Here is a 26744-nt window from a genome sequence, read left to right as displayed (position 1 = left end):
TGACATAGTGGTGTAGATAACAACCAATAGCACTCAATGCTGGTCTAAATCACATATATACTGAAGTCACAACAACTGAGCCAAGATTGGCGTACACGGTCGGTCACGCTTTAGCCTCGTTTTGAAACAAAATACTATACTAGTATGATCTGGTTAACATCATGTGAAGATATTCGCTATAAAACGAGCGCCAACAAGCGATAGATGACTGGCAGGAAAGCTTCCAAACAATTGGATAGGCCGAATATCCTCTAGGCGCATTCTACGACACAGATAATACATGTATTCGACCATATAGTGTGGCTTTAAGAGAACGAAAAGGCTTTTTGACTTGGCTGATATTTGTTGAAAATCAAGTGAATCCCCTCTGTGACATGTGACAAAACGTGACTCCTTTGCAGTTGTCCACTTTCAGATGACCGACCCCCCCCCCCCCCACAGCTACAGGATTCTAGCGAGAATAAGCGAGAAGTAGAAGTAGAGTAAAATTTCCCCAGCCTCCGCAGCGATGATGAAATTTCGCAGTCCGTGCGCACTTCTCACACCCGCTGATGGAAAAAATATCCATCCTCCACAAATCATTTATTAATGAGAAACCGTCCCCGAACACCGTTTCATACAATTCACAGTCTGAAAAGCGCGGCTTCATTCTAAATTGCACATGGTAATGATCATTGCACATGTAGAACAACGTGAAGATTCAAGGTCAGGTACATATACATAATACAAAGAATCGTCCTGTGTTTTCTTCCAAAGGGCAAAAATAACATTTTTCGATTTTTAGAAAAATAAGCAGTTGAAAACTTTCTTTACTCCATCAGCTTCAAAATGAGCCACACAAGTGTTATACCAAAAACGTATTTGTAAAATTCGATCAGTGTCCCTATCAGTGCGCATCATCATGTACCGACACCGTTCGTTCCGAAGTTCAGTGGACCATGGACCCTATATGAGTGGACAAACTTTGCATTCAACTGATTGTGACTTTCGGCGAAGCCATACAAACCTTCGTTTTCAGTAGGATAATCATCGTAAGCTAATCAATCAAACTACAAACCATCACAAAGAAACAACTCTGTGAATATTGGTATATTTTCTCGGTATGAAATTCGGCCGCTTCAAATTTCACGTGAGCAAATAATTTTAAAACTAATACTTCTTTTTTCGGTTGACTTATCGGGTTTTTTTTTTGGAATTTGGACCTCGTGATAATGAACTATCGTCCGCGCAGAGACAGTCTGATTACGTGATTAGAGCTGTGATTTTAATCCCCCTGAAATCTGAAATAAATTCGGTGCGAGGGAATTTGTGATCCGTTGAATTTCATATTTTAGATTATTCGCTATTTGCAAATGCTTTAAGTATATACTGTTCATGTCTAACCCGACTACTAGCTTTTTCAATAATCTAGTATATAACCGTGGCGTTCATGCACTACGAAATCTTGACCGATCAGGTAATCATATGCAAATACATGTAGAACAATGGGAATATTTAAATAGCTTTCGGACATTACGTCATCGGGACCGTTAAAAACATTGATGCTGGCCTTGAACAGCAAGTATGCCCCTCCAAACGACTGTGATCGGTAGTTACCCCAAACCCCGAAATCTTGTAGCTCCGGACTGGTTCAAAATTCCACATGACAAGTACTCGCCTGCCGTGTTCTCTGAGTTCAACGACGCAAACGATGTTGTAGGTAAGTCCAACCGAAGGTTGACATGCAAGTCTCCTATAGGTTACAGATAGCCTACCATGTAGGTCCACATAAGTACTCGTGCGCGCGCGCACTCAGTCAGGTGAAGTATGAAGCACGTGCACATGTACAGTTCCTCTAAAAAGGGGATGGCTGCAGTACTGTTGCTCAAGGTTTGCCCACATACCCAGGAGAAACCTCGAGCTACAATACCGTAGCTACAAGGCGGACTGTGGATGGAGGTAGCACACATACTGTGTCTATTAACTTCCATGGGCGAATTGAAGACATTTCTTGAACTGAAGCTATATCATCAACCACGGTCCCTCCACAAACTACCTGTATCAGTTCCCCGCATTCACTACGATCATGGAGGTAAAAAATACCTCCACGCTACGAACAGAGATACTCGTCGAACGCGCATGTTGTCATTTCCCAGTGCAAAGTAACACATGTGTTGTGTTTTCCAGACATCATTACAAACCGAACAGACCCGTTCAGCCAACTAGTGACTGCCCATGTAAGCTTGACTCTAACAACAGACAGCTTCGACCTCCTGATCGCACTCGAGGTCATCAAGTACAGTCTCTAACAGTTCTTCCTGGACTGCCTAATAAGCCTCTTTTACTGGTCAATAGCGCAGCCAATTGAGCGACCCCTCGGTCTGTGCTGTTTTTCAGATGACCCCCACCTCAGCTATATCAGAAAACTCCCCGAGCAAAATATTTCGGGGCTCGAATTGTTGGGTTTCGGGTGTAAATGACTCTCGTCGTCGAGATGAGAACTACCTCGGTGGTAACATAGCCATCACTGGCGTACGCAATGAGCCTTATTATTTTTATTTGCATCCTGAACAACAGAGCTAACTCGGAGCGAAGAGAGGCCGCGAGCTGGCGTAACAGAGGGAAGGGGAGTGTATATCTGAACAGAAAAACACAAGGGGGAGGGGGGGGGGTCGCTTGCAGAGCCTTGTTTCATTGTACAAATGTTCCGGGAAATAAAGGTGTATTATGCATAAGTTTTCGTGCTCTGAAGTCAGTACACCGTCGTCTGCTAGTGATTATAAGCACATGTATTGTACAAAAGTAATAATTGTGGCGGGTGACGCTGCGTAACTTCGCAGTTTTCTCACAGTGCAATACTGGAAGAGGTATAGACGTGTTCAACTGTGGGGCCCGCCCCCGGTGGTGGCACTGTCGGGGAAAATGGGCATCCATGCGAGTTCCTAAAATCATGGGGAAGGGAGTGTTTTTCATTCTCTATTACGGGTCCGTGAAATCGAGAAAAAGGGGTACTTTTCCAAAAACCTTGAAATATCCCAGGCACATACCTACCAGACACTCAAACTTTACCAAAGGTCTCATTATGCGTTTCCTATGCTTTGATCTGGGTTAAAGATGTGATTCGAAATCTTATGAATTTTATGAGTTTGACACTCCTGTTCCCGGCGAAGTTAACAGTTTCTTTCAGACTCTGATGTGTTAATATAATTATGTGAAAACGATATCATAATTCAGCATTGACCTGACTCTAATATTACGTCTCCCTCTCCTGGATTTTGTAATTAGGGGGGGGGGATTTTTTGTCGTATTTTCCCATATTTCTAAAAAGATGGGGGTCTTTTTTTTTTGAAAAATCCCAGATTAGGGGTATCTTGAAATTTTGCGGAACGAGCATGGATGCCTATACTCTCTCAGGGTGTCACCACCGGGCTGTGGGGTCGAGTTGTCCAGGGTTTTGGGTCGAGTTGACTGGCGGCCGACTGGCTGCAATAATTGTAGCCACGGACCGTGCGCTAGCATTTTCCTACGGGCCGGCGCTACCGTGATGCAACCAACATGACAGAAAAAATCCGGCGCTCGGCCCGCGAGCTAGCGGCCGACCTGTATGAGTCATCGTCCGCTCCGCACGGCTTAGGTCGGACTGGCGTGGAAACCCCCTTGGTTGAGGAGCCTTCAGTATTTACAGAGGGGGATGGGCCGGGGGAATTCCATGCACACCTGTAAATGAGACCTCCCCTATCCTCCTATCTAAAATGTGACCCTCCCCCTGTCCGACTTCTAAAACTTGACCCTCCCCAAACTACTGCAGTATTCTCCCCAGGAATAACGGAAACAGTATCAGCTAATATACATAACAATTTGTTTAATTGTTATGTAAGTAAGGGACAGAAATTACAGGGTGAGGGTTGGCGTTTTGGGACGGATAGTTGCAATTTATCACACAAGCATTTTTGAAGGGATGGACATGGGGGAGGGTCACCATAATTTGTGCAAGTAAGAAGGCAAGATGTGGCTAATATATTGCTTCACCCAAAGATAGAACTATGAATTTTTTTTGTCCAATATAAAACTAACAATATCTGTGCATTTATAGGCTTTTGATAATTGATGTACACTTTACCACTCGTCCAATATGTTTTTGTCACTTGTCTTTCATCTGTTTTAAACTGTTCAAGGTGTTTAATGTATAACACTGCATCTTCTTTGCTTGTGCAGATTGTAGATAATATATGTATTTGAAAGGATTTGTGTATTTCGTTTGTGATTTCCTATTCAGGATTACATGGACAATCGAAGCTTTGGCCGTAAAATTAGCTTCTGTCAAAAGTGACCCTCCCTCAAGATAGGTTATAAAAAGTGACCCCTTGGACAGTTTTCTAAACAGTAAATTCCCCGACCCACCTGCTGTAATTGCGGAAGGCTCCCTTGGCGAAGTTGACTTTTAGTGAGCTTGTTAGGGCCGTGGATAATTAAAACATGCGCCCAGTCAAACGCAACCAAATGTATTTTGGGAAGGGGAGGGGGTTGAGACCAAATGTGTTTGGTCTCGACCCCCTCCCCTTCCTCTGAACGAAAGTTCGGAAGTGCGAAAATCCAACCAAGCCTCATTCTGTATTAGCATACCTACAATCGGTAGTCACGCATACGCTACCACCCCGCTCCCCCAATACCCCCTCTAAAATCAATTTTTGTTCAGCGCCAACTCGACAATGACGCAAACAATAGAATGAAATGAATTGAAACACTGTATCCAACATGATTGTTACGTTTTTTACTCGTACGCTGAACCACATCATGGAGTAGCGCCAGTACCGCGCGTGAAGTTGCTATGCATAAAAACGAGTAGCCAGGGATGTTGCAATGATGTAAAAACATATTGTGCGATTTTTGCGCACGATAATCGAAATACAGTCAAACCCTTCCCTAAACACAGAAATTGTGTTTACCGTGCGCTTGTTTTAATTATCTACCACCATTATATAGCTTTAAACGCTTTCAGTAGCTGTTCTGGCGGACCTAGGTGCTAACCCTATATTACCATGTGGTAGAATTAAACTGTTTGAAAAGTGTTGAATTCCAACTCAAAGAAACCCAAAAAACTTAAAGGGCCATTATTTGTAACTTTTGACCATTTTCACCTCGGAAAATTTCATGTTGGAGGCTCATATTTGTTGTAAAATGTTGTTTTACGAAGAAACAAACATGATTAGTGATGTTATAGCCACATAAAACTGCTAATTTTTGTTCAAACGTGTCGCCCTTCCGAGCTCGTTTGTTGACGTGTTGCATGCTCAGTGTGCTGGGGAGAACGCAAATATGGTGACGCCGCGATCACACCAGATGTACAAGTTCACTTTTATTGCGGGATCAAAACAATATCGCGTCGCGGATTGCCAGACATCTGCTCGGCAATGGACTACGACGTAAGTACCGGGCATAAGTAATGAATATTTATTTTGAAATTTTTGTAAATGGCTCGCGCAGGTGCAGAAGAGAATGCCTACGTTGCAATCCGCGTGTCAACAGAGTTTGTATTTCTGTCCGGACAAAATTGAAATTTTCGTTGTAAAATTACATGTTATTTAGTGGTAGGGCACGTAATGTTTCCGAATAATATGCGATTCTCTGTTATTTGACAGGCTATTCAACATGAGCCAGTGATCATTTCAATCAAAACTAAGGAAAAAATCGCCAGAAGATACAGCTAATGGAACTTTAATATCAGGAATGGAGAAAGTGAAGTTTTCTGCATACGATCTTTTGGGTCGTCTTTAATTGGCCATGGTATTCCGTGATTCAACTCCTCAAGGTGCTGAAAATCGGAACACAGTTACCACAGGCCAACTGGAAATGAATAGTCTAAAATATGATATTATTTTCATTATTATTAAAATAATAAATTGTAATTATGAAATATTGATATCACTTAACCTAGTTTATATTTCATCAGGATTGGGCTTCCTTTCTGCAGAGCAGCACTCCATAAAATCGCTGTATGTGTATGAATTATGCATGACATGGGTGGCCGGCCGACCGGGGCGTCCATACTCCTGGTATATTGGATACTCTTAGCATATTGGACGCCCCGGTCGGCCGGCCACCCATGTCATACGTAACTCATACACATACAGCGATTTTATCGAGTGCTGCTCTGCAGAAAGGAAGCTAAATCCTAAATACTAAGTTATGTGATATCATTATGTCATAATTACGATTATTATTTTTTTTAAATTATGAAAATAACATCATATTCTAGACTTCATTTCCACTTTGTCTGTGCGATTACAAGGGCAAACGCGGCCTCTGCATGCCAATGAACATTTTTTGTTTTCGCGCAATTAATAGTTTTGATATTATTGTACTTGGGCTCAGCCCAAGTACATTTGTTTTCATTCCGTGGGAAAAAACTCTGTAAGGTATAACCATTCCTGGCTGAGACCAGGGATGGCAAAATGTCTAGGCTTCATCTTTCTTGGCATAATAAATGGCGTAATGATGTTAACTGAATGGAAGTGCTGCTCTCAGCCAGTCTTGAATAAGTGAGATGTGAATATTAATGCTTCTCTATCTGAGTTTTTGCCACAAAATCTTCTGAATATAATCAAAATGTGCATCGAAATGCAACAATTAATGCACCCTCCGTTTCCTAGGCGATGGCACGACCCTTGCTACACCCACTGGACGAGCCAAAGTGGGAGGGGTAATTTCAGTTTGGTCGAACAAGAGGGCTCGAGACCAGAATTTAACATTTAAACTTGAAACATGTTTAATCGCTGACAAGATGTGGACTAGTGTTAATCGAAGTAAAATTGTGAAAAGGAAAGGTTTTATATCCCGGACACAATGAAAAACATTACGACTGGAAACTGTACCCCCAGTTGAGAATAGTAATGCCCACAGCGATGGAGAACACTTATCCTTGAGCTGAGAAAAACCAGACCATCATTTCGAAATAGAGCTGCAGATTCGAGAAGTCTTTTCAAAATAGCTAGGTACACCCCATATTAAAGGGGTGGTTTCGAGTTTTGAGGGCAAATTTCGCCTCCTTCATATAGAAATCGTACGTTTGTTTTTCCAGTAGAACACACCATTTGACACAAAATTTGCATGTAAAGGGGTCGCCAGTAAGCACGTGGTCAAATCTGGCATAAGAAACAATATGAAATGTTGGGTAAAGCCAGTCCAAAATAAACTGATTTGAACTTTTGTGTTTTGTAATTTATACCACTGCAGTAACATTACCTTTTTTTGACAACATCACACAATGTAATACGTTTTGAAACTGAATACTCCGACGTATTCTGTGTCTCCTTTGCTAAAAAATACGGTATGCCGATTACCATGTAAGGAGATGATGACGTCAAGACAGATTTGTAGTGTGTTTGGTCCTGGATGGTGCACGAAGTTTTGTCAAGGTAGCTTGTGTATTTATTTCCTAAATGGGAGAGATTAGGGTCGATCTAAACGAAGGCCGAAGAATGTTATGATCCTCTAAGCGAGCTGAACTCTAACGCGAATGGTTGGATAATTTGGAGGATGTCTAGAATGATCTCGTCTCATTAAGATTATTTGGCGGTCAGTATTGAATTTCAACTGCGTCACAAGTTTGCGAAATGAGTATTCCGTCGAACGGTCAACGAACGATATTTTAGAAATCTGGAGACATGGCACATCGCATTTTTATTTTAATATTTTATATTTTACAAAAGATGTAAGAAGCAATGATTTTGTCGAAAATTCTGAAAAAAATATAGGAAGATTTGATCGCGAACACATTTTCACTTGGGGTCAACTAGCTCTGCGTACGATGCTGTGTGTTCCGCTACAGCTAATCGCCCGCTCACCACAGCCCTGCAAAGACCCGTACGCGTACGTAGGGTCGGTGACTTCAAATCCATTTTGGGACTTGACGTAAAAAGCCAAATTACTGCCGAAATTCAGCGTTCTTGGGCCCAAGTCGTATCCCAGCCTACCTCAGCTACTCGATCGATCGCTTCCAAAAATGACAGTCTTTTATTCACTTCTCGTAAATAACCGTCGATGTCGGCAACTCTCTCGCTAGCCCTGCGTACAATGCTGTGTGTTAGCTGTAGCACATAGCATCGTACGCAGGGCTAGGGGTCAACATGGGGTCGCAGCCATGTTGCCTCAAAACTTATTTCTGTCTGCACTCAAAACTCAAACATGTCGGATATGAACCTGAAAAATCGATGCAATTTTGTCAAACTTCGGCGAAATTTCAGCATATAGACAAAATTTCATCTAGGTAAGGTAAATTTACTGAAATTTGATCGACAAATAATCCTGAGCTTGAACGTGACAGCTCGCCTTCTCCGGGAAGTCAAGTATCCAGCTGCTCATACACAGTTGCCCATATGGCCAGGTTTATGAGATTGTTTTCAAGCGACGGCGGCAGACCGTACGGGGCTCTGGATATGAACCTACCGCCGGTGTAGCTGTAATAACTGTTGCGTTGTTTTTAGTGCCCACGGACGAAGTCCTGGGGGAGTTATAGGTTTGGTCATGTCAGTCCGTCCGTCCGTCCGTTCACGCAGATATCTCAGACATGCCCTGGTCAATTTCTTTCAAACTTTGCACAAGAATAGTACCCAACCCCATACAGATGCACGTCGATTTGTTTCACAATGCGATCGAATTTGGCCGTGTTAGAGGACTTTTTAGTTTACACCTCCATAGACTCCCATGTATAAGGCAGTTCTCCATAGACTTTCATGTATAAGGCCAAGAAAAATAAAAATTTAGTTTCTCATCGTATTCATATTGCCTAAAGGATGCAGTGACACAGTTTTTTGTCCCCACGGATAAAGTCCAGGGGGCTTATAGATTGGGTCATATCCGTCCGTGAGTCCATCAGTGAGTCCATCGGTTCACGCAGATATCTCAGACATTTTGACAAAATATCATGTGACCTTGGTGACCTTTGACCTCAAATATACATTATTGTCCATAACTCAGTAACCACAAGTGCTAAACCTTTCATATTTGGTATGATGGGACACCTTATGACGCCACATATTGTACCTCATTAATTATGCGCATATCTAATTTTGAGCGAGCCAATAGAGCTAGAGGTCTGATTTTGGTATATAGGGATAAGTTAACAATATAATTTGTTTGACAAAACGTCACGTGACCTCAATGACCTTTGACCTCAAATATACATATTTGTCCACAACTCAGTAACCACAAGTGCTACACCCTTCATATTTGGTATGATAGGACACCTTATGACACCATATATTGTACCTCATTAATTATGCGCATATCTTATTTTGAGCGAGCCAATAGAGCTAGAGGTCTGATTTTTGGTATATAGGAATAACTTAGCAATACAATTATTATGACAAAATGTGACGTGACCTCAATGACCTTTGACCTCAAATATATATATTTGTCCACAACTCAGTAACCACAAGTGCTACATCCTTCATATTTGGTATGATAAGACACCTAACGACACCACATATTGTACCTTATTAATTATGCGCATATCTAATTTGAGCGAGCCAATAGAGCTAGAGGTCTGATTTTTGGTATATAGGAATAACTTAGCAATACAATTATTTTGACAAAATTATTGACATGCACTGACTCAATGACCTTTGACCTCAAATATATAAATTTGTCCACAACTCAGTAACCACAAGTGCTACACCCTTCATATTTGGTATGATGGGACACCTTATGACACCACATATTGTACCTCATTAATTATGCGCATATCTAATTCTGAGCAAGCCAATAGAGCTGGATGTCCGATTTTTGGTATATAGGGATAACTATAGGGTAGAAATCTAAATATGCCCATCTAAATATTAGACATCTACCATCGAGAACAAAAGAAATTTGCTGTAATTTGAATATTTAAGGAGTTTAAGCAATTTCACTATAAATAAAGAACCCCTGCCTCAAACTCCACAAAAGTTGCTAGACATATTTTGCCGTTGTCATGCCATTACTTCGTTTAATAACCAGTTAATCAAATGCCTAATTGACAGGAGGAAATTCAAGACCATATTTGAATAGTAGTATATATTGTCCTCAAAATTACTCTATCTCGGCCCAAGTACTCATTGCCTTCAGCAATACTGCCTTGTTTTCATTTGTGTTTATACGCTAATGTAGCTGTTTGCCACCGAGGCGCAGACTCGACCCTTACATTCATATAAGGGAACATTCGGGACCATACATATATAGAGAGGTGGGGTTGTTTTATTATAGTGCAGTGACATAACGGATGGGAACATTGCACTTTGACTGTAGCTCTCGCGGAAACTGCCACGCTTCCTGTGAACTCGACATCCATGCTGTACAGTAATATTTTTCGATCAAATGCCTCTTCAAACGACTGTCATTGGTAGCTATCCGAAGCCTGACTACTTGAAGTTGCCAAACTGGTTCATAACAACCGAGTACTGGCCAAGCGATTACACAAAAGTATGCGCTGAGTATCAAGTTGAAGGTAAGCGGCCAAGCTGCTCGACGAGGATAATGTATGTATCTAGGTCGCTGCGAGCTGAGAGGCCTCATATATTGTATGAGCGATCTCTGGTCGTAATGCCGGCTATTGAATTCGAAATCGTTCGGTCAAATCATTGACTATTTTTTGCCTGGGGTTAAGGTTAACAATCCTCTAAAGTAAAGCATGTCTAACCAAGTTGTAAATTATAGCTCCCAATTTTGATGTGTATAGATGGCGCGATAGGAGCTTATTCAATAAGTTGAAAATAATTTCCTTTCATTTCATAGGTTGAGACAGTTATTAGAGATAAAATGGCAATAGGAGTTGATCGAGTTTGACTCCGACTCAAGTACACATAAAAATCAAAACGCGAAAAAGGTCGAGACAGAAATCCTGTGTCTTTCAGCTCATAATATTCTTGTATTCGAGTCCCATGTCTGTCTGTCAGAGTCTGTCTATCTGTCTGTCTGTCTGTGGCGTCTGGCTGTCTGTCTGTCTGTCTGTCTGTCTGTCTGGCTGTCTGTCTGTCTGTGGCTGTCTGTCTGTGGCTGTCTGTATGTATGTATGTATGTATGTATGTATGTATGTATGTATGTATGTATGTATGTATGTATGTATGCATGATATTCAAGGTGACCAAATCGAAGGTTATTGTGTGAAGGCCCTCTTGTAGTACAAAGGCTCTGGGCCTATACACACATTCAAAGGTAGGCGAACAATAGAGGTATAGCATACACTGTTTGCCTATACCCCCTTGACCTGAAGCCGCCATCACGGTGACTCCATAGTACGTACACCACAGGGGGTCGTACTTGTTTATTTGTGTCTGTGTTTGTTTGTGTGTATATGTGCTTGTGTTTGTTTATTTGTTATTTTTAATAAAATAACAGCGAAAAGCTACTTTGTTTATATTTGTCAATAAAGAGCAGTTTATTTATTTGTTTGTTGTTTGTATGTTGATATGTATTTCCGATGTTTAGGGTTAGGCTTAGGCTTAGGCTTAAATTAGGGTTAGGGTTAGGGTTAGACTTATTCACCCCCTATAAGTCTACCCTAACCCTAACCCTAACTTAAGCCTAACCCTAACCCTAACCATCGGAAATACATATCAACAAACAAACAAACAAACAAATAAATAAACTGCTCTTTATTGACAAATAAAAAGAAAATAGCTTTTCGCTGTTATTTTATTAAAAATGACAAATAAACACAAACAAATACACACAAACAAACAAACACAGACACAAATAAACAAGTACTAGCCCCCTGTGTCCCAATGGGTATCGGGTCGCGCCCACACTGTGCGGCAGACGTGATCCCGGGAAAGAAAACACAGGCAGTACGACTAATCCATGGATTAGGAAACCTTGACTAGGGGCCACGACACGTAATTTAATTACGCAATTTCGATGCAAGTCCACACATTAAAATAAAAAAATTACTAAACACCTTGTAATGTCTAGGGCTGAGTAGACACTTGAACGGCGAGTGGATTGGGTCTGGGTTGATTTCAATTACCAGTGCCTTCGGAATCCCAACAACATCTAAGTACCCGACCAAAATTGCCAAATGAATTTAGCGTCAAGTAAAAAGTAGCGCACTGGCTAAGTAACTTTTATTTTGAATTTTTCGAGCAATATTTAATTTTTTTCACATTGAATTGATTGCATTCATATTACGGTAACATTACTGTCGCGGAGGACGCGGACCTGTCATTCACACCAATTATGGAAATTTCGAACTGGAGGGGGCGTGGTTTATGCAACGTCGAACGCGTCACTTTGAACTTCGCGTTCGCGTGAGCAATAACACTTCCCGCGCACTCTCCGACCTACGGTACCGTATCACTTTGCCAATCACAACACAATGGCTCTCAAAACCACCGTCATTGGTAGCTACCCGAAACCTGACAATTTGAAGTTGCCGAACTGGTTCGAGACAACCGATTATTGGCCGACCGATTACACAAACACATTCGACGAATTCCAGGATGAAGGTAAGCGGCGATCGGCAAGGCCAATACACTTACACTTAAGAAGGTCAATACGCTGAGATGTTCATGATTACGGGTAGGCGTCATATATGCACGGTTTCTGGCTGCCATATTGGCATCTTCCAGCAAAATCAACGTGTATTATTTCATGTCAAGGTCAAAACTCCTCTAAAGTAGAGACTGCCAAGCTGTATAGCAACTGACCCGTAAAAAAACAGCGGCGCGTCTCTCGCTTTTCCCACTTCGCGCGCGATCACAATAGCTCTAAAATTACCGAGATGTGAAGCTATCAGAAACCTGATAAGTTAAATTGCCGAAGTAATTCGAAACCACCGTTTATCTGCCGAGATATTACGCGAAAGTCGACGACAAGTACAAGGACGAACATATACACGGCTCGGCCATGTTATAAATACTTCGATGAGCTGAGCTATTTATAAATGAAGGCCTCGTAATATTAAGGCGCTGAATATAATCAGCCAGTACAGTCACAAGCTCTCAGTAGAATAAGCATTTTCATGCCAAGGTTAAATAACACATCTCTCAAGTAAATACTGTCGAATTTAACAGCGAAGAACCCGTATATAGGGGGCGTCAAGACCCCACTTTGCGTGGCAAATTTGTGACCATATCTCATCCGAATGTTTATCCACATGGCTTCCCAAATCCAATATGGACAATGAACGTTACTACGAACTGGATTCAAACGCGGCATTTGGCGGGGATGACTTATGCATCGTATCGTATGTAGCGGGTAAAGGTATCTCATGTCCTTTTTTATACCTGACGATATTCTTGAGCTTATAATAACATACGGCACAGGAAAGATGTGTCTAGGAAAATATAATTCGGTTGTTCCATGCCATACAATTTAGCGTTCCGTTGTCAACGATTTTTCGTTGCAATTGGAACTGAAGAAATGTTGCTCAAAAACAAAACAAAAAACCAGCGCAGTTACATGTAAAAATCAATTAAGCCTTTGTAGGCATTGTCTTACGGCTTTGGCCGTTCACACAGCGGCTTGATGGAGTGCCGTCGTTTGTGCTCAGGCGCTGTTTGTCTGCGGGAGGGCAAAATTGCGGATCATGTACAGCTGTTCGCCGCGAAGAGGGAACCACATGCTTTCCACATGAACGTGAGCGATCTCATTGTGGCTCAACCTATTTCCGAACATTTACATGACAATGGCCAATATCGATATTCACTTTGCGCGCGTAGGTGACCTCCATGCTCACAGAACAACAACAACAGACAAACCATTAGATCTCAAAGGGTGGTCAGAATAATTGTTTGCTTCAGTATTACTAGAAAATGCAAGATTTTTCTTATTTTTACAAATGGATTTCCTCTCATATGTCAGGTGTATTTCATCTCGTAACCTCGAGAAAGGTCAACATTTCACTCGGTCCGTAAACCGTTATTCAATATGGCATCGGCTTTAGCAACATCGCCCGATCGGCCTGTGTAACTGTAAGCATTCTGGGGCCGTTCGCCATGTCTTGAAACACTCATGGAGGGTTGCATACGATAGAATGTTATGTCAAATTCAGGAAGCAGTTTTCAATCGGTACAACTTTAAAGCTGGACTCGTTCACAGCCCTTCGCTGGCTACGCGCCATGCAGCTACACACTGTCACTGTGGCTCTAAGAGCCAGCGAGGGGCCGTGAGAGAGATCCAGAGAGTCCGTAACACCTCGAATTCCTAGGAGAGCCCCTCCAAACACGTCAACTCGCCAACAATCTCATTCATCAAACCATGGATGAAAAAAAAAGAAGATTCGACGAAGGTCCATGTATTCTGGATTCAGTTCATTCCAGTTTCCGACTTTACTCTCGATTGCATGAATATTTGTCCGGAGAGGTAATGAGTTCCATTATAGTCTCAGCCTAGCACTCTGGTAACGTTAGAGTGACATAATATAATACTAAAATCGCCCAAAAGAATGGTTTGGGGACCGTGGTTTGGTCGTTTATCGATCGAAGTCACAGTGTTGCCACCACCACCCATTGGAAGCTTTAAACAATCGCTGTAAAACCATGAATCTGACAACCACCACGTGAAGACTCTGTAAACAGGTTTACAATTGATTATTATCATGGAGCTACCAAAAAAAGCTCCATTTTATTATCGATAGTCAGGGGTTTGGGTCAAACCATTTGACGTAACGGTTTATAAGAGTGAATGAATAATAGAAAAGGTGACGTCACTTCACAGGCTTTTTTCAAACATGCTCTTTTGACAGGTAATCGTCCTATCACAGTCATTCTTTTGTCTGTGGGTCAATGCAGCATGGCATAAATTGTAATAGCGGCCTTCGGTTATATGTACAATTGCCTTTATTCGTACGACAAATGAATAAACCAGTCAGTGGTGACAGCGGAAGGCTGGCTTAGTGAATATTAATGCTTCAAAACAAACTCCCAAAAAACGAAACATGCATGTTTGTTTCCATCCGTCTTCACAGAGTTGGAGAAGGAAGTCAAGGCGGCCACCCGAGAAGTTATCGATGAACAGATTAAAGCGGGCATTGATGTTATCACAGATGGCGAGATTAGCAGAGAGTGTTACGTGTTTCACTTTTGGTGAGAATGCTGTCTGCATATGCCCCCCAGAATGTGATCTGCTGCCCCTCAGACTGTGATCTGCTGCCCCAGGACTGTCCAAGTTCACCACACCCTCAGTGTTCTGAAGTTGCCATCTGACGCGAAATATTCAATGCCGTCTTTCTCAAAGCCAGAGTGACATGGCTTTGTCGCATCTACACGCGTTTATCTTACGGACGTAACATCTGTACTAGTTCTAGTTTACACTGTCAGCATTTGCTTCCAAACCGGACGACTTTCATTTACACGTTTTTGATCTTTTTGAGATAGATCCATCACGATATACCGTCAATTATCTATATTACAGAGCCCTGATTAACTCATTTTTTCCCTTCTTTTACTCTCGATTTTAGTCGCAAGGTGGAAGGTTTTGATTTCGCCAACTTGATTTTAAAAACCTACCGCAATGGCGCCCTCAAGGCTCCCCTTCCCCGGATCGTAAGTAAAATAGGTGAGTGTTTATAAATAATATCAAGTTTCAATTTGTATCGCCAAATATGCAAAATAGACGATCTTAGTCTTGTCTGTGTGGAGCACTCGTCCCTTCAGAGGGAGCGCTGGAGAGAGAGAGAGGAGAGAGAGAGAGAGAGAGAGAGAGTTTCCCCATCTGTTGCTGTGCTTAGGGGAACAATACAACAGGTCTGTTGTTATGCACAACATACCCCAACATCCATTGCCATTGCAAATATCCGACCGCGCCCTGAGCAGCTTCGTGTAAACGAAGGGACGCAACCAAAGTGTATTTTGCAAAAGTCTTGAAATGATTGCGAAGCTACAAAACTGGTGAATTGGACATGCATCAAATGCTAACAATATTCTTCACATCATTTGCCTAATGTCATGATTCATGGCCAATATCTGGTGCCCTACCCAATCAGCGTATAGAAATTATCTGTGTTATCAGATATCGAATAGTGGGATTTTATCGGCAGGCCCAGGAAGCGACGAAGATTGGGCAGCCAGGGAATGGAAGCAAGCTCAGGTCAGTGACAATCATGTCCGCATGAAATGTTCTCTCGTCAGCTCCGTAAATTTGCTTTGCCCAGGAAACTAGCCTTATTTCACACTGAACGGTTAAATATTTCTGTGCACCTGAACTTTTTGTAGTTCAATTGGGAAAGGGCTATGATCAATGATTTTGGACAATTTCTGACAAGCACCAGTGATGTAAATCTAACCCAGGAAGAAAGCTGGAAGAAAGCTGGACTATCCCGCTTGTTGTACTCTAACAGGTGCAGCCAACGAACATTGCACTTTTAAAGGGGTCCTTACTATGATAAGCTATATTGTATATGACAAGCAATGTGAACTGAACTAATTTTAAGTCAAGAGGGTAATTAATTAGCTGTTCATAATTTGCCCTCCACTAAAATTTTTCGACCTACCCTCCCGCACTCAAACTTCATTTTTACCCACTCCCCACTTATTTTGCCTGTTTCCCCTCCACACTGAGAAGGTGTTGAAGCCCCCTGCCCTGTGGCGAAAAAAAACTTGCCGATTTTCCCCTGCCCTCGAAAAAATTCCCGTAAAATTTTGTCATTCCATTTCCCCTGCAGACATAAAAAAGTTATAAGTACTTGCCCTGTGTCCCCATCCCCGGAAACACCATGACTCAACTTCCCCCGTCCCCGTTTTAAAAGTAGCTTCCCCTCTCCTCGTTTTTTCGCCAAGCCCTGTCCCCAGGACAATCAACGATATCTGCCCTGCCCTACAAAAAGCTAAAATTTGCTCCCCTGTCACTTAAAAACGAGCAAAATAAAATTTCCCCTGCCCTCAAAACTTGCTCCTGGAACAGCTTTTTCGATGAATAGCTCCGTTGGCTGCACCTGCTCTAACAATGAAAGTTCCGCCAGCAACAACATCAACCGATAGACTACAGATAATATACACCGTCATCGATATTCCATTTCTCTCAATTTGTAGGAATTATCAAGTGTGCCAGTGAAGTACACGATACCCGGGCCCATGACGATTATAGGATCCACGCACAGTGAGTAGTCGATAACTTTTTCACGAGTCTTACACTGGCGAAATAATGTATCATTATACATATGATCACGTGACCTATGTGAGAGGCCGGGAATCGGCGTTCTGTAGTGTGACGCTATGGTTTCGATCCGCGGCATTTCTGTGCCCCAGTTCTACACCCATGCTGTTGACGGCACCATCAAGGTATCTTGATGACGACTTTAAAAATCTGTGACAAAATGTGTTTTCTGTTGCCTTTACGGAAGCAACAAAATCACTCGCATTACTATTAAAAATGAAAATAATATTTAAAAAAAAATTAGTATCAAATCGCCAGAGGCCTCCGTTTGTAGTTGTAAACGGAACTTGTGAAACCGACGTTGCAAACGGTCGCCTATGAAATTTCAGTCCCAAGTGCCCGGTGCGCCTTAGGGAATAGAATATAGTTTTAAACGAGAATTATTGCTCAAATGAGCTTTAGTACGTCAGGCTATTTTCATGAACGGAGTAACCTTCATTTCAGAGAAAGAGCTCTGAACCCATGAAGCAAGGCACAATAAACGACAGTCAATGCAGGATTGCCATGTTTTTCAATTTCTCGAATAGTATTATGATATCACATCTGAAATACGCCTTACAGCGCCGCAATCGAGCTCAGATGTGACAAAGTCACTATCTTTTAAAATTATTTCGGTCAATTTTGTTTCACGTGAGCAGCCAATCGTGTTCTGCTCACTGAGGCATGCTAAATCACCAGTTCTGACATCTCTTGTCCCTGCTTTGTAAATAAAACAAATATTTCCATGACATAAATTACGGTACATACCAGAAATTATGTCATCAGTATATTTACTTGCTATTTGCATACACAAGGTCCCAGTGCATTATAGCTGTTTTAATCATAACAAAAAATAACCAATGTAATTTGAAAAAACGACCTTGTCCCATTACCAAGTCGAAAGGCAATGACCTCCACATCGTGTTGTTAACGTTTATCTGCATATATTGCAACATGCATATACCACCACAATCAGAATAGTTTTGAGGAAGTTTAAATACTACTCTGTCAACGAGCATATACTTTTATTATATGCTCATAGTTGCGCATGCTCTCTCATTTTGTTGCCTATCGGCCATAATGTCGATTCCCTGCTCGGTCTCTCTGACTTGAACGATCACAGTACCGGGTCGAGCCTCTTTCAGCCCAAATTCCTACTTATCTGCCCGACTTATCGTAACGTATTCGAAGGTCAAGATCACTTATAGACTCTGCTCTAAATGATATATGCTACTTTATTTCTCCACTTTCGCAGATGATTTCTACACGGACGTGGCGGAGCTCAGTAAAGACCTCGTCAAGCAAGTAAACAAACAGATAAGGGGACTAGCACAGGCAGGTTAGTTGAATTTGCATGATGTGACGTGGATATCTTAAAGCTGTGTTTGTTTCAGAAGAGCAGCTCAACATGATATAATTGTGATATATACCATATATCGACTGATGATGATGATGATGATGATGATTATGACGTACTATCCGGATGACAGTCAATTGTAGTTCCCCACTCAATCGCATCATTCGTGTTTCAGTATTCAAGGCAATTTACTCTCACAAAGGCTCGTTCAAACTTATCAGGTGTCATTCTGTTGTCATGAAGTTATTGTGAACAATAGCTGTGTTTTAGAATTTTATTTAAAGTGCAGGTACTATAATTCAGTACCCTGATAAAAATATAAATGGTATATTAATAGTGGCAATACTAAGTTACTTTCATGGCCCAAACTGAAGAGGGCGCGGTTATTGTCAACTTCGTAGCCCTGGAAGCAAAAAAAAAAAAAAAAAAAATAACAGCTCGAAAAGAAAGGAAACCAGTTTCACAAAGAGATGTTTTATTCTACCGATAGGTTGTCGCCACATACAACTCGATGAGCCAGTCATGGTAAGAAACCCAGATATTGCAGCTGAGTATGGCATAGATCACGCAGCCCAGTGTTTCGAAGGAGTGGGACCAGAAGTAACCAAAACAGTTCACCTTTGCTGTGGCTACCCTCTTCATCTGGTGAGCATTCGCTTGTGTTTCACGCGAGCCGCAGAGCTCTCAACGTTTGCCCGCGTCTTTGCCGCTTCGTTCATTCGAAACACAGTCCGTGGATAGAGGGACTGTGTTCGAAACAACGCCCCAAGTGACGCATGAGGGCCAGTATCTACTACAAGCGTGCGATCTTGTGTTTTTAACCAGCTAATATTTTAGTATTAAATTAGAATTAAATAATTATAACGTAATTAAAACATTAGAAGGTTGACAAGGATCTGAAAGACATTCCCACGATTTTATTAACTATTTTCATTCAGCCATCCGCGAGGGGAATATTTTTTAATTACACCACCAGGGTCATTACTGTATTCATTTGTGATATTTTTCAACGGGCAGTTCATGAGATAACTGCTTCACTGATTCACTCACGTTTGATTGGATGTCTTCAGGCGCACCGCAGAACAATGGACGCGATCTTCCTCAAGGGAAAAAATAGATTTTTTCCTCTAGAAGTTAGGGCGGGGGGGGGGGGGGGGGCTGGTTGCTGTTTGAAGCAACTCTGCCACTCCCCTCAGGATAATGCCGAGTTGTGAAGTTATCTTGAGGGTCCAGTCTCTCCAGTCTTGCCTATTCCATAATGAGGACCAACTATATAGCTAGTATCTCGATTTCTCTTCCTCGGCAGGACCAAACAGATTACCTGAAAGCTGACCGCCAGGTCTATTTCCGGCTGGCAGATCAGTTAGACAATGCAGGGTTTGACGCAAGTAAGTATCGACCACAATCAGCTCGTTCGTCTCCGTGACCTGAACATATCTCTTGCATTTTATCAAGCGTAAATATCATGAAATTCCCTTTTGTGTATTTGTATTGAAATTCGTACATCACAAAATAAATAAATAAATAAATAATATGAAGAAATAAAAAAATACCTCTGAATGGTGAAAATGCCACTTCTTCTGTTTATTGCCTCTGAAGAGCAAGATCTTTATCAACAATAGACCAAATTGAATATTTTTCTTTTTTAACAGTTTCTATTGAAGATGCACATCAACACAACGATTTGAAATTATTGGAACAGTTTAAGAAGTCCAAGGTTGTCTTTGGAGTCATTGCCATCGCCAATAGTCGTGTCGAGACAGTGGAGGAGATTCGTAATCGACTCGGCGAGGCGCTCCAGCATATACCAGCCGACCGTTTGATAGTTGCCCCCGACTGCGGGCTGGGCTTTCTCCCAGGGACATCCTTCGGCAGAAGATTACAAATATGGTCAGCGCTGCCAAGTCTTTTCCTTGAATATGAACATAATTTACTCTTGCTTCTATTATTTTTCCAAAGTAGATAGGCTGACCGTCTGCGCGGCGACAGGAGCATTGAAGAACTCAAAACGAGACCATACATCGCGCACGGCGGTCAGCGATCAACTTATATATTCAACGTTTCTGGTATGGTATTGATCCTGGTCTAGATCTGTCCATTGGAATTCTTTACGCAAGACCTTAAGTTTATGCTTTTTCTTTCATCACTCATCAAAAAACTGGGCAAAATGATATGCAACAATATATACACACATACTGATTCTGTACATTTGTCAAATACGTTAAGTATACACATAAAGTGCACAAGTACGGCAGTGTACCCTTGGCGTGCAAAGATCTGCATTACGTATACTGTTGTTCTGCATAGATATACGTTACGTATATCAACGTATTGATATGTTCCATACACAAAGATAGACGTTACGTATACCACTAATGCTGTATTTCATACACGTAAATATACTGAATATATCAAACATTTTGCCCAGTGAAGTATCTTCAACGTTCTCGACTTCCACAAGTGTGCTGATAGTTACTATGCCTCTCATTTTCAAAGAATATAACGTGTCGGTCAAATACTGCTACTACAAACTTTTGCATGTTGTATTATATGATTTCTTTCCTTATATAGGGTAGAACGCACCTCGGAGGACAGACATTCGGACTCTCAAACTTTTACAATTCTCTTCTGATATACCACATGTTGGGGTTCATTTTAAAGCTCTTGGTGAAAGAAAACTTTTCACCGGTATAGTTTTTTGAAATTCGAAAATTTTATTTTTCTCCATAGCGTTAACACAGGGATGGCGGCCATTTTGAATTTCTAATATCGGTAAATCTTGGGTTATTTGTTTCTCTAGTACCAAAATTTGCACGGTGACCCCTATTTTTATTCTTGATTTTGAAAGAGAATGATTGAAAGATTCCTTGAGGAAAGTTAGAGCAAAAGTTTAAGTCTTTCACTTTCGAGGGTAGCTCAGTGGTTTGGAGCTAGTCGCAATTTGCAATGCAAGCTGTTCAGTAGACGTGTTACGTTTCTGTACGTTTACTTATAGGGTAGAGTTGAGTTAAAAGCGCACGATGCAATTGGCCAACAAAGCATTCACTGTTCGACAAGCGTAGAACTTTGTAGGTTTCAGCAGCCTTGGTGTTCATTTCAACAGTGTCATCGTATATCCAACTTCCGTTTGTTATTTTTTTGAAAAGCTTAATATTTATTAATGAAATGAAATTTTAATAAAAAGATATGTTCGCTTTCAACATGTAGCGTTATGTAATATACATGAGTATTGAAAGGGGAATAATCTAAACCTAACGTGTGATAAAATTACGGTGACTCAAATACACCAATGAGCTCAAAACCCATCCTGTTACCTCAACGTTTCCAATAACAATGGGTACAAACTCACACAAGATATCACCGTGTGAAGATGCATTCTGTGCTTACGTTGCTAGCTCGCAGCACGTTTCCTAGGAGACCACGCAACTGCAGATTCGAGATCAGGCCGGAGCTGGAACCATTGTCTAAATTCGAAACTACGAAACATATTATCAGGGTAGAACCGAATACAGAGTGACATGTGTCTCTGTGCAACAAGTGAAGTTAGGTTCCCCATTTTGAAGCGTGTATGTAATGCTTTGCCTAAGCTTTGCCTGTTGGACAAGACTGCAGATTAGCGGGCACTAAGGAATTTTGTTTGAATTATTTTGTAACCTAGGTAGTCCACTTATACCATCCCTTTTAGCTAGACCCTCTAAGAAAGTCCTTGTTTGTTCACAAACCAAGGGGGGTCTACTAATCTTCAGTCCTGTTGCGTGTCATAACTTGAAAAAAAAACCTTTGTTAGCCATTCCTACTGACTAGCAGCCACAGATCTAGCAATTTAATTTATTATGATTGATTGATTACAATGGAAGTGCATTCCCCCTCCCTCCAAATTTGCTCAGGAACAATTATATAACCGATTTTAGGTACAACTATTTGTTAATCTATAACTTGCAACATGTCGTTCTGCCTTCAAAATATTCCACGACTATGATGAACTTTTTTTTTGGTTTTATGCGGTTTATAATTTTGATTCACGGTTACTCTAGAGTTGCGTAACCTTGCTTGTAGATCGTCCACTAATAAATGTGCAATTTAATTAAAATAAATACAGACCCCGTGTCATTTTTGTGCGCCTGTGTGTAAGGGGCACACTTATGGGCAGGGTTCCGTGCGGTCCGGCCGGCCGTCTGTTGAATTTACCAGAACGGACAAACAAAATACGCACATCGCAAATATTCAGATGATGCAATCACACTTGCTTGTATGTTCGAAAGAAATGTGAATACTACTGATTGTCGTTGAGGGCGTCCTTATCGATTATACTGATGAAGTGGAATAGCCTTATTGCCAACTGTCTCAGACGGCAACGCTTACAAAAACTTAAACTAAAGAAGTTCGTCACCGAGAAACTTCTCATATTTAATCGAGAATAACACAGAATTTCGAAACTTTGCTGAGAGATTGGCCAGCGCCTTGTTAAACTGAAAGATGCGTCGCTCGAGGGCGCTCTCTACGCTCCCCTCTTGTGTCACAGAGATTTCTAACAGTTAACATAGCCTGCTTTGTTGCGTTTTTTTCGCCAGAGTCGGATGTATAATTTGTCCTCGATTCTCGGACTTTAACAGTCGATTTTGTGTGCCTAAAATTGTTCCCCTTGCGTGGAGCTCCGATCATGACGTCATTTATGACGTATGAGTCAGCGTAACCGTGCCGATCGCCGATTAGCTATACTCTCTCCCGTTGTGGATTTTCCTCCCTGAACACTGAAATGCATTGCGCATGTGTTGCATTTGCCTCTCGTTGACTCCTACGTAGGGCTAAATCAGTATATCTTGCCTGTGGAATATTCATTGGCTAAAATTAATTTGTTCGTAATTGTGCCCGCTGTCTGTTTAACAGGTTTTGATGGCATGGCATTCATGCCTTTCATAACAGCAGCAAGTCATACTGAGGCTGCGTTCACAAATAACGGTGGTGGGAGGCTGGAGGAATCGCGATTGAAATCTTATTCTTTTTCAGATCCCCCACTCGATACCCTCAAAACTTTTCAAGTCCCCCTGTCTATATGACCAAAATTTTCAAGTCCCTCAATTTTCATACAGCTGCATATTTTTAAGGGAAAATGTAAAGGAAAAATTAAACATGTATTGGGCAGTTCTGCTCGTAGATGTTCACACTACCGGTTATTAGCAATTTGTAGAGCCATATTCCTAGGGCAAATTTTTAAATTGATTCATTTTTTAAATGCATCAGTGGACTTTTTGATATATCAGTCAAAGCCGACTGACTTAATCCAACTCTGACCAGGTCAATGACACCTGCTGACAAGCACACAAATGACGGTCATGAGATTTCTGGCTACATTAGATGCTACTTATATATGTTTTAGAAAATTAACAATACTGGGAGGTTATAAAATATTCCATCAAATAAACGTTTTAATCTCTGAAAATTTTGGTGTAATAATGGTGAATTTGGTAAAATTGAATAATTCCATTTAGGCACACATGTTTTCATTTAAAGTAGATTCTTCTAATTGTGCTAAGTTTTACTTTGTGAAAATTTAGAAAATCAAGCATGGTGACCCCATCTTTTTTCTTTAGTGAGAATTTGATTATTTTCATATGCCAGAATTCAAAAATCCCTGATAACTTTCAAGTCTCCCGGTATTCCATTTGTTGCTTTCTGACCTGATCTTGTGTACAAGTATGTTTCACTGTCATGAGCGTCACATGACCTGAACTCTTCTTCAGCTACTTCATAATCAGAGCTATCTCTGTCACTGCCGGTATGCAGTGACAGTGACACTGCCCGTAGGCAGTAGCAGGGCAGTAACTGTATTAACTTTGATAATTTTGACAATAATTTTGTTAAGTTAATACAACTGCGATCTTGTTCTACTCCCTACAGCATGTTGAACTGCCCAGCTTGCAAGCACAGCCTGAGAATATGTAATGCCCATTATTTGTATCATTGACAAATTATGTTCAGTCTGGACTCTATTTAATTATCACCACCAGTACAGAAATTTGAGAGAAATGGGCACTTTCTCGCTTTTTTTTGCGAGATAGAAGTATGCGAGAATTTTGTTTTCTCGTAATCAGCCTGCGAGAACTGTGTCTTCTCGCTCTGCATCTGCGAGAAATTGTGTTCTCGCAATCAACCAGCAAGAAATTAGTTAGTGAATTGTTAGCTAGAATTCAATTTCTTACAGATGTAGAGGGAGCAAAGTAATTTTTCCGCTGATTGATTGTGTGAAAACATAATTCTCGCAAATTAGTGCGAGTAGCATGAATTCTCGCATACTTTTCGCGAAAGAGCGAGGAAGTGTCCCTTTTCTCGCTTATTTCTCGCAAATTTCTGTACTAGTGCACCCAATATTTATATATACAGGCTTTTGTCGACAAAGTGAATACTGTGTGATTCAGCATGCCGCTGTCGCCAGTGTAGGGAGACAGCAAGAAATTATTCTTTGATATCTATTGCATAGAAATATTGAAAAAATTATCGACAGATGCAGCTTCTGCGAGTGCCCCGTTACTAGGCTTCCTGTTTGATTTTTACTAGGTTCAAATGCATTTTTAGATTTTTTTGAGACAAAAGTAATGAAATGCGACAAAAGTGGTTCTGGATCTTGTTTAATTATTACTAACATTAGAACTACAATTGGATGACATTAAAACTAGTTATTAAATTTTCATTAATTACCCACCAAACTTAGGAATCATAAAAAGTCAACGGAACAAACACGATTTAGGTTCCTATATGCAGAACAAAACTTTCGAGTCGCCCCCTGTACTACCCAAAAATTTTCGTATTCCCGGCCCCCTGCATTCCTCCAGCCCCCTTCACTGTTTTGTGAACGCAGCATTACTGTCTTAGTATATCATTTCTCCACAACCGGTCTATCTCCAAGACAATTCATTACCATGTCTGTGACTTTTGTCAGCTCGGTTACATGAATAAGCACGGAAGAATTTTTTTCCTGTTTTTTCTGTCTTTCTGTATGTCTCTCTATGTTTATGTCACGTCAGCTCTGTGACTGACTGTTTGTCTAAGTGTCTGTCATCGTTATTTCCCCTTTCGCTTTCTTCCATTCTGTCTTGCCTTTCCCGCCTCCTTATCGCCGTCTGTTCACCCTTCAAATTTATACCTCCGCTGTTCTCGCTTCCTGCCTCGTATACTCTACACCGTTTCCTCATTGTAGACTAGCAACCCCCTCCCATGTTTCTTCCTCGTCGCGAATGTTTCTGCCGTCGACACAGTCATCTGACAACTTCCGTAAGACTTCGTAATTTACATTCAGGCACTGGAACCGAGTGTGCGGTGGGATATCGAATGTTTCGTCACACTCGACTCGGCATGCCGTCAACGTGTCCCGTGTTCGCTCCCGCCAAGCACTTTATTCCCCAGGGCGTTAGGAATGCGATGTCATGACGCACAAGTCAGGGATGAGCAAAGTTCCCCAAATTAATAACGTACCCTCCTCTTCAGGGGAGCCACAGTATGGCGTCTTGATAATAGCGACCGTGTGGTACGACATACATGAACACGTGTTCCTTATTAGATAGCGGAGAATTGGTCGTATTGGAAACGCCCAGGGGAATGCAATTGAGGAAAGACGTCATCGCTAATGAGCAGGAAATTACATCTATTTTGGCGCAGTTTTATCCAACCCTGAACGGAATATTCATTGGAACACGTTATCACCATGGCAACAGTTCCCATCGTCGCCTGTGCTCAGGATGCAGACGTGTCATGGATACATTTTCGAATTTAAGACGACTATTCTATGAACTTCTCTGTCACTTTTGTTATGAAATTCTTTTTCTGTCATGTCACATGTACATGTATGTATGTATGTATGTATGTATGTATGTATGTATGTATGTATGTATGTATGTATGTATGTATGTATGTATGTATGTATGTATGTATGTATGTATGTATGTATGTATGTATGTATTTATTTAGCTCTATTATCTATCTATCTATCTATCTATCTATCTATCTATCTATCTATCTATCTATCTATCTATCTATCCATCTATCTATCTATCTATCTATCTATCTATCTATCTATCTATCTATCTATCTATCTATCTATCTATCTATCTATCTATCTATCTATCTATCTATCTATCTATCTACCTACCTACCTACCTATCTATCCTTAGTCCAAAGTGTCTATCCATCTCCCTTCTGATAAGCAAAACAAATGACATTCGTGTAAATATCCACATGTAAGTATTTACAGTCTAAGTTGTATCTATTAAAACGTATGAATATTCCAAATACTGACAGTGGCGTTAGG

General features: G+C 41.1%; 1 protein-coding gene across 3 annotated transcripts; it reads left to right on the top strand.

The window, feature by feature from the left end:
• Positions 1 to 1520: 1520 nt before the first annotated feature.
• On the top strand, positions 1521 to 22536 carry LOC139142173 (5-methyltetrahydropteroyltriglutamate--homocysteine methyltransferase-like). Of its 3 annotated transcripts, none has more exons than XM_070712024.1 (9): positions 1521 to 1699; positions 14921 to 15038; positions 15413 to 15510; positions 15992 to 16041; positions 16983 to 17049; positions 18341 to 18424; positions 18933 to 19087; positions 19749 to 19830; positions 20095 to 22536. In XM_070712024.1, the coding sequence occupies exons 1-9, from the start codon at positions 1564 to 1566 to the stop codon at positions 20406 to 20408; spliced, it is 1104 nt and encodes a 367-aa protein (XP_070568125.1). In that variant the 5' UTR covers positions 1521 to 1563; the 3' UTR covers positions 20409 to 22536. The 3 variants fall into 3 exon arrangements, with proteins under 3 accessions (XP_070568125.1, XP_070568127.1, XP_070568126.1); XM_070712026.1 differs by lacking the exon at positions 1521 to 1699 and adding an exon at positions 10227 to 10462; XM_070712025.1 differs by lacking the exon at positions 1521 to 1699 and adding an exon at positions 12231 to 12458.
• Positions 22537 to 26744: the final 4208 nt, after the last annotated feature.

Source organism: Ptychodera flava, chromosome 10, assembly GCF_041260155.1.
Source record: "Ptychodera flava strain L36383 chromosome 10, AS_Pfla_20210202, whole genome shotgun sequence".
Taxonomy (NCBI): domain Eukaryota; kingdom Metazoa; phylum Hemichordata; class Enteropneusta; family Ptychoderidae; genus Ptychodera; species Ptychodera flava.
The sequence above is the reverse complement of the archived record's forward strand: the minus strand, read 5'-3'. Positions and strand labels throughout refer to the sequence as shown.

What these genes read in the sequence shown, in the direction of transcription:
- LOC139142173 (XM_070712024.1), top strand. Translation starts at nt 1,564, where the DNA reads ATGCCCCTCCAAACGACTGTGATCGGTAGTTACCCCAAACCCCGAAAT. An exon ending in CGACGCAAACGATGTTGTAG is followed by an intron (nt 1,700 to 14,920) that starts GTAAGTCCAACC and finishes CCGTCTTCACAG; the next exon opens with AGTTGGAGAAGGAAGTCAAG. An exon ending in GATTATAGGATCCACGCACA is followed by an intron (nt 17,050 to 18,340) that starts GTGAGTAGTCGA and finishes CCACTTTCGCAG; the next exon opens with ATGATTTCTACACGGACGTG.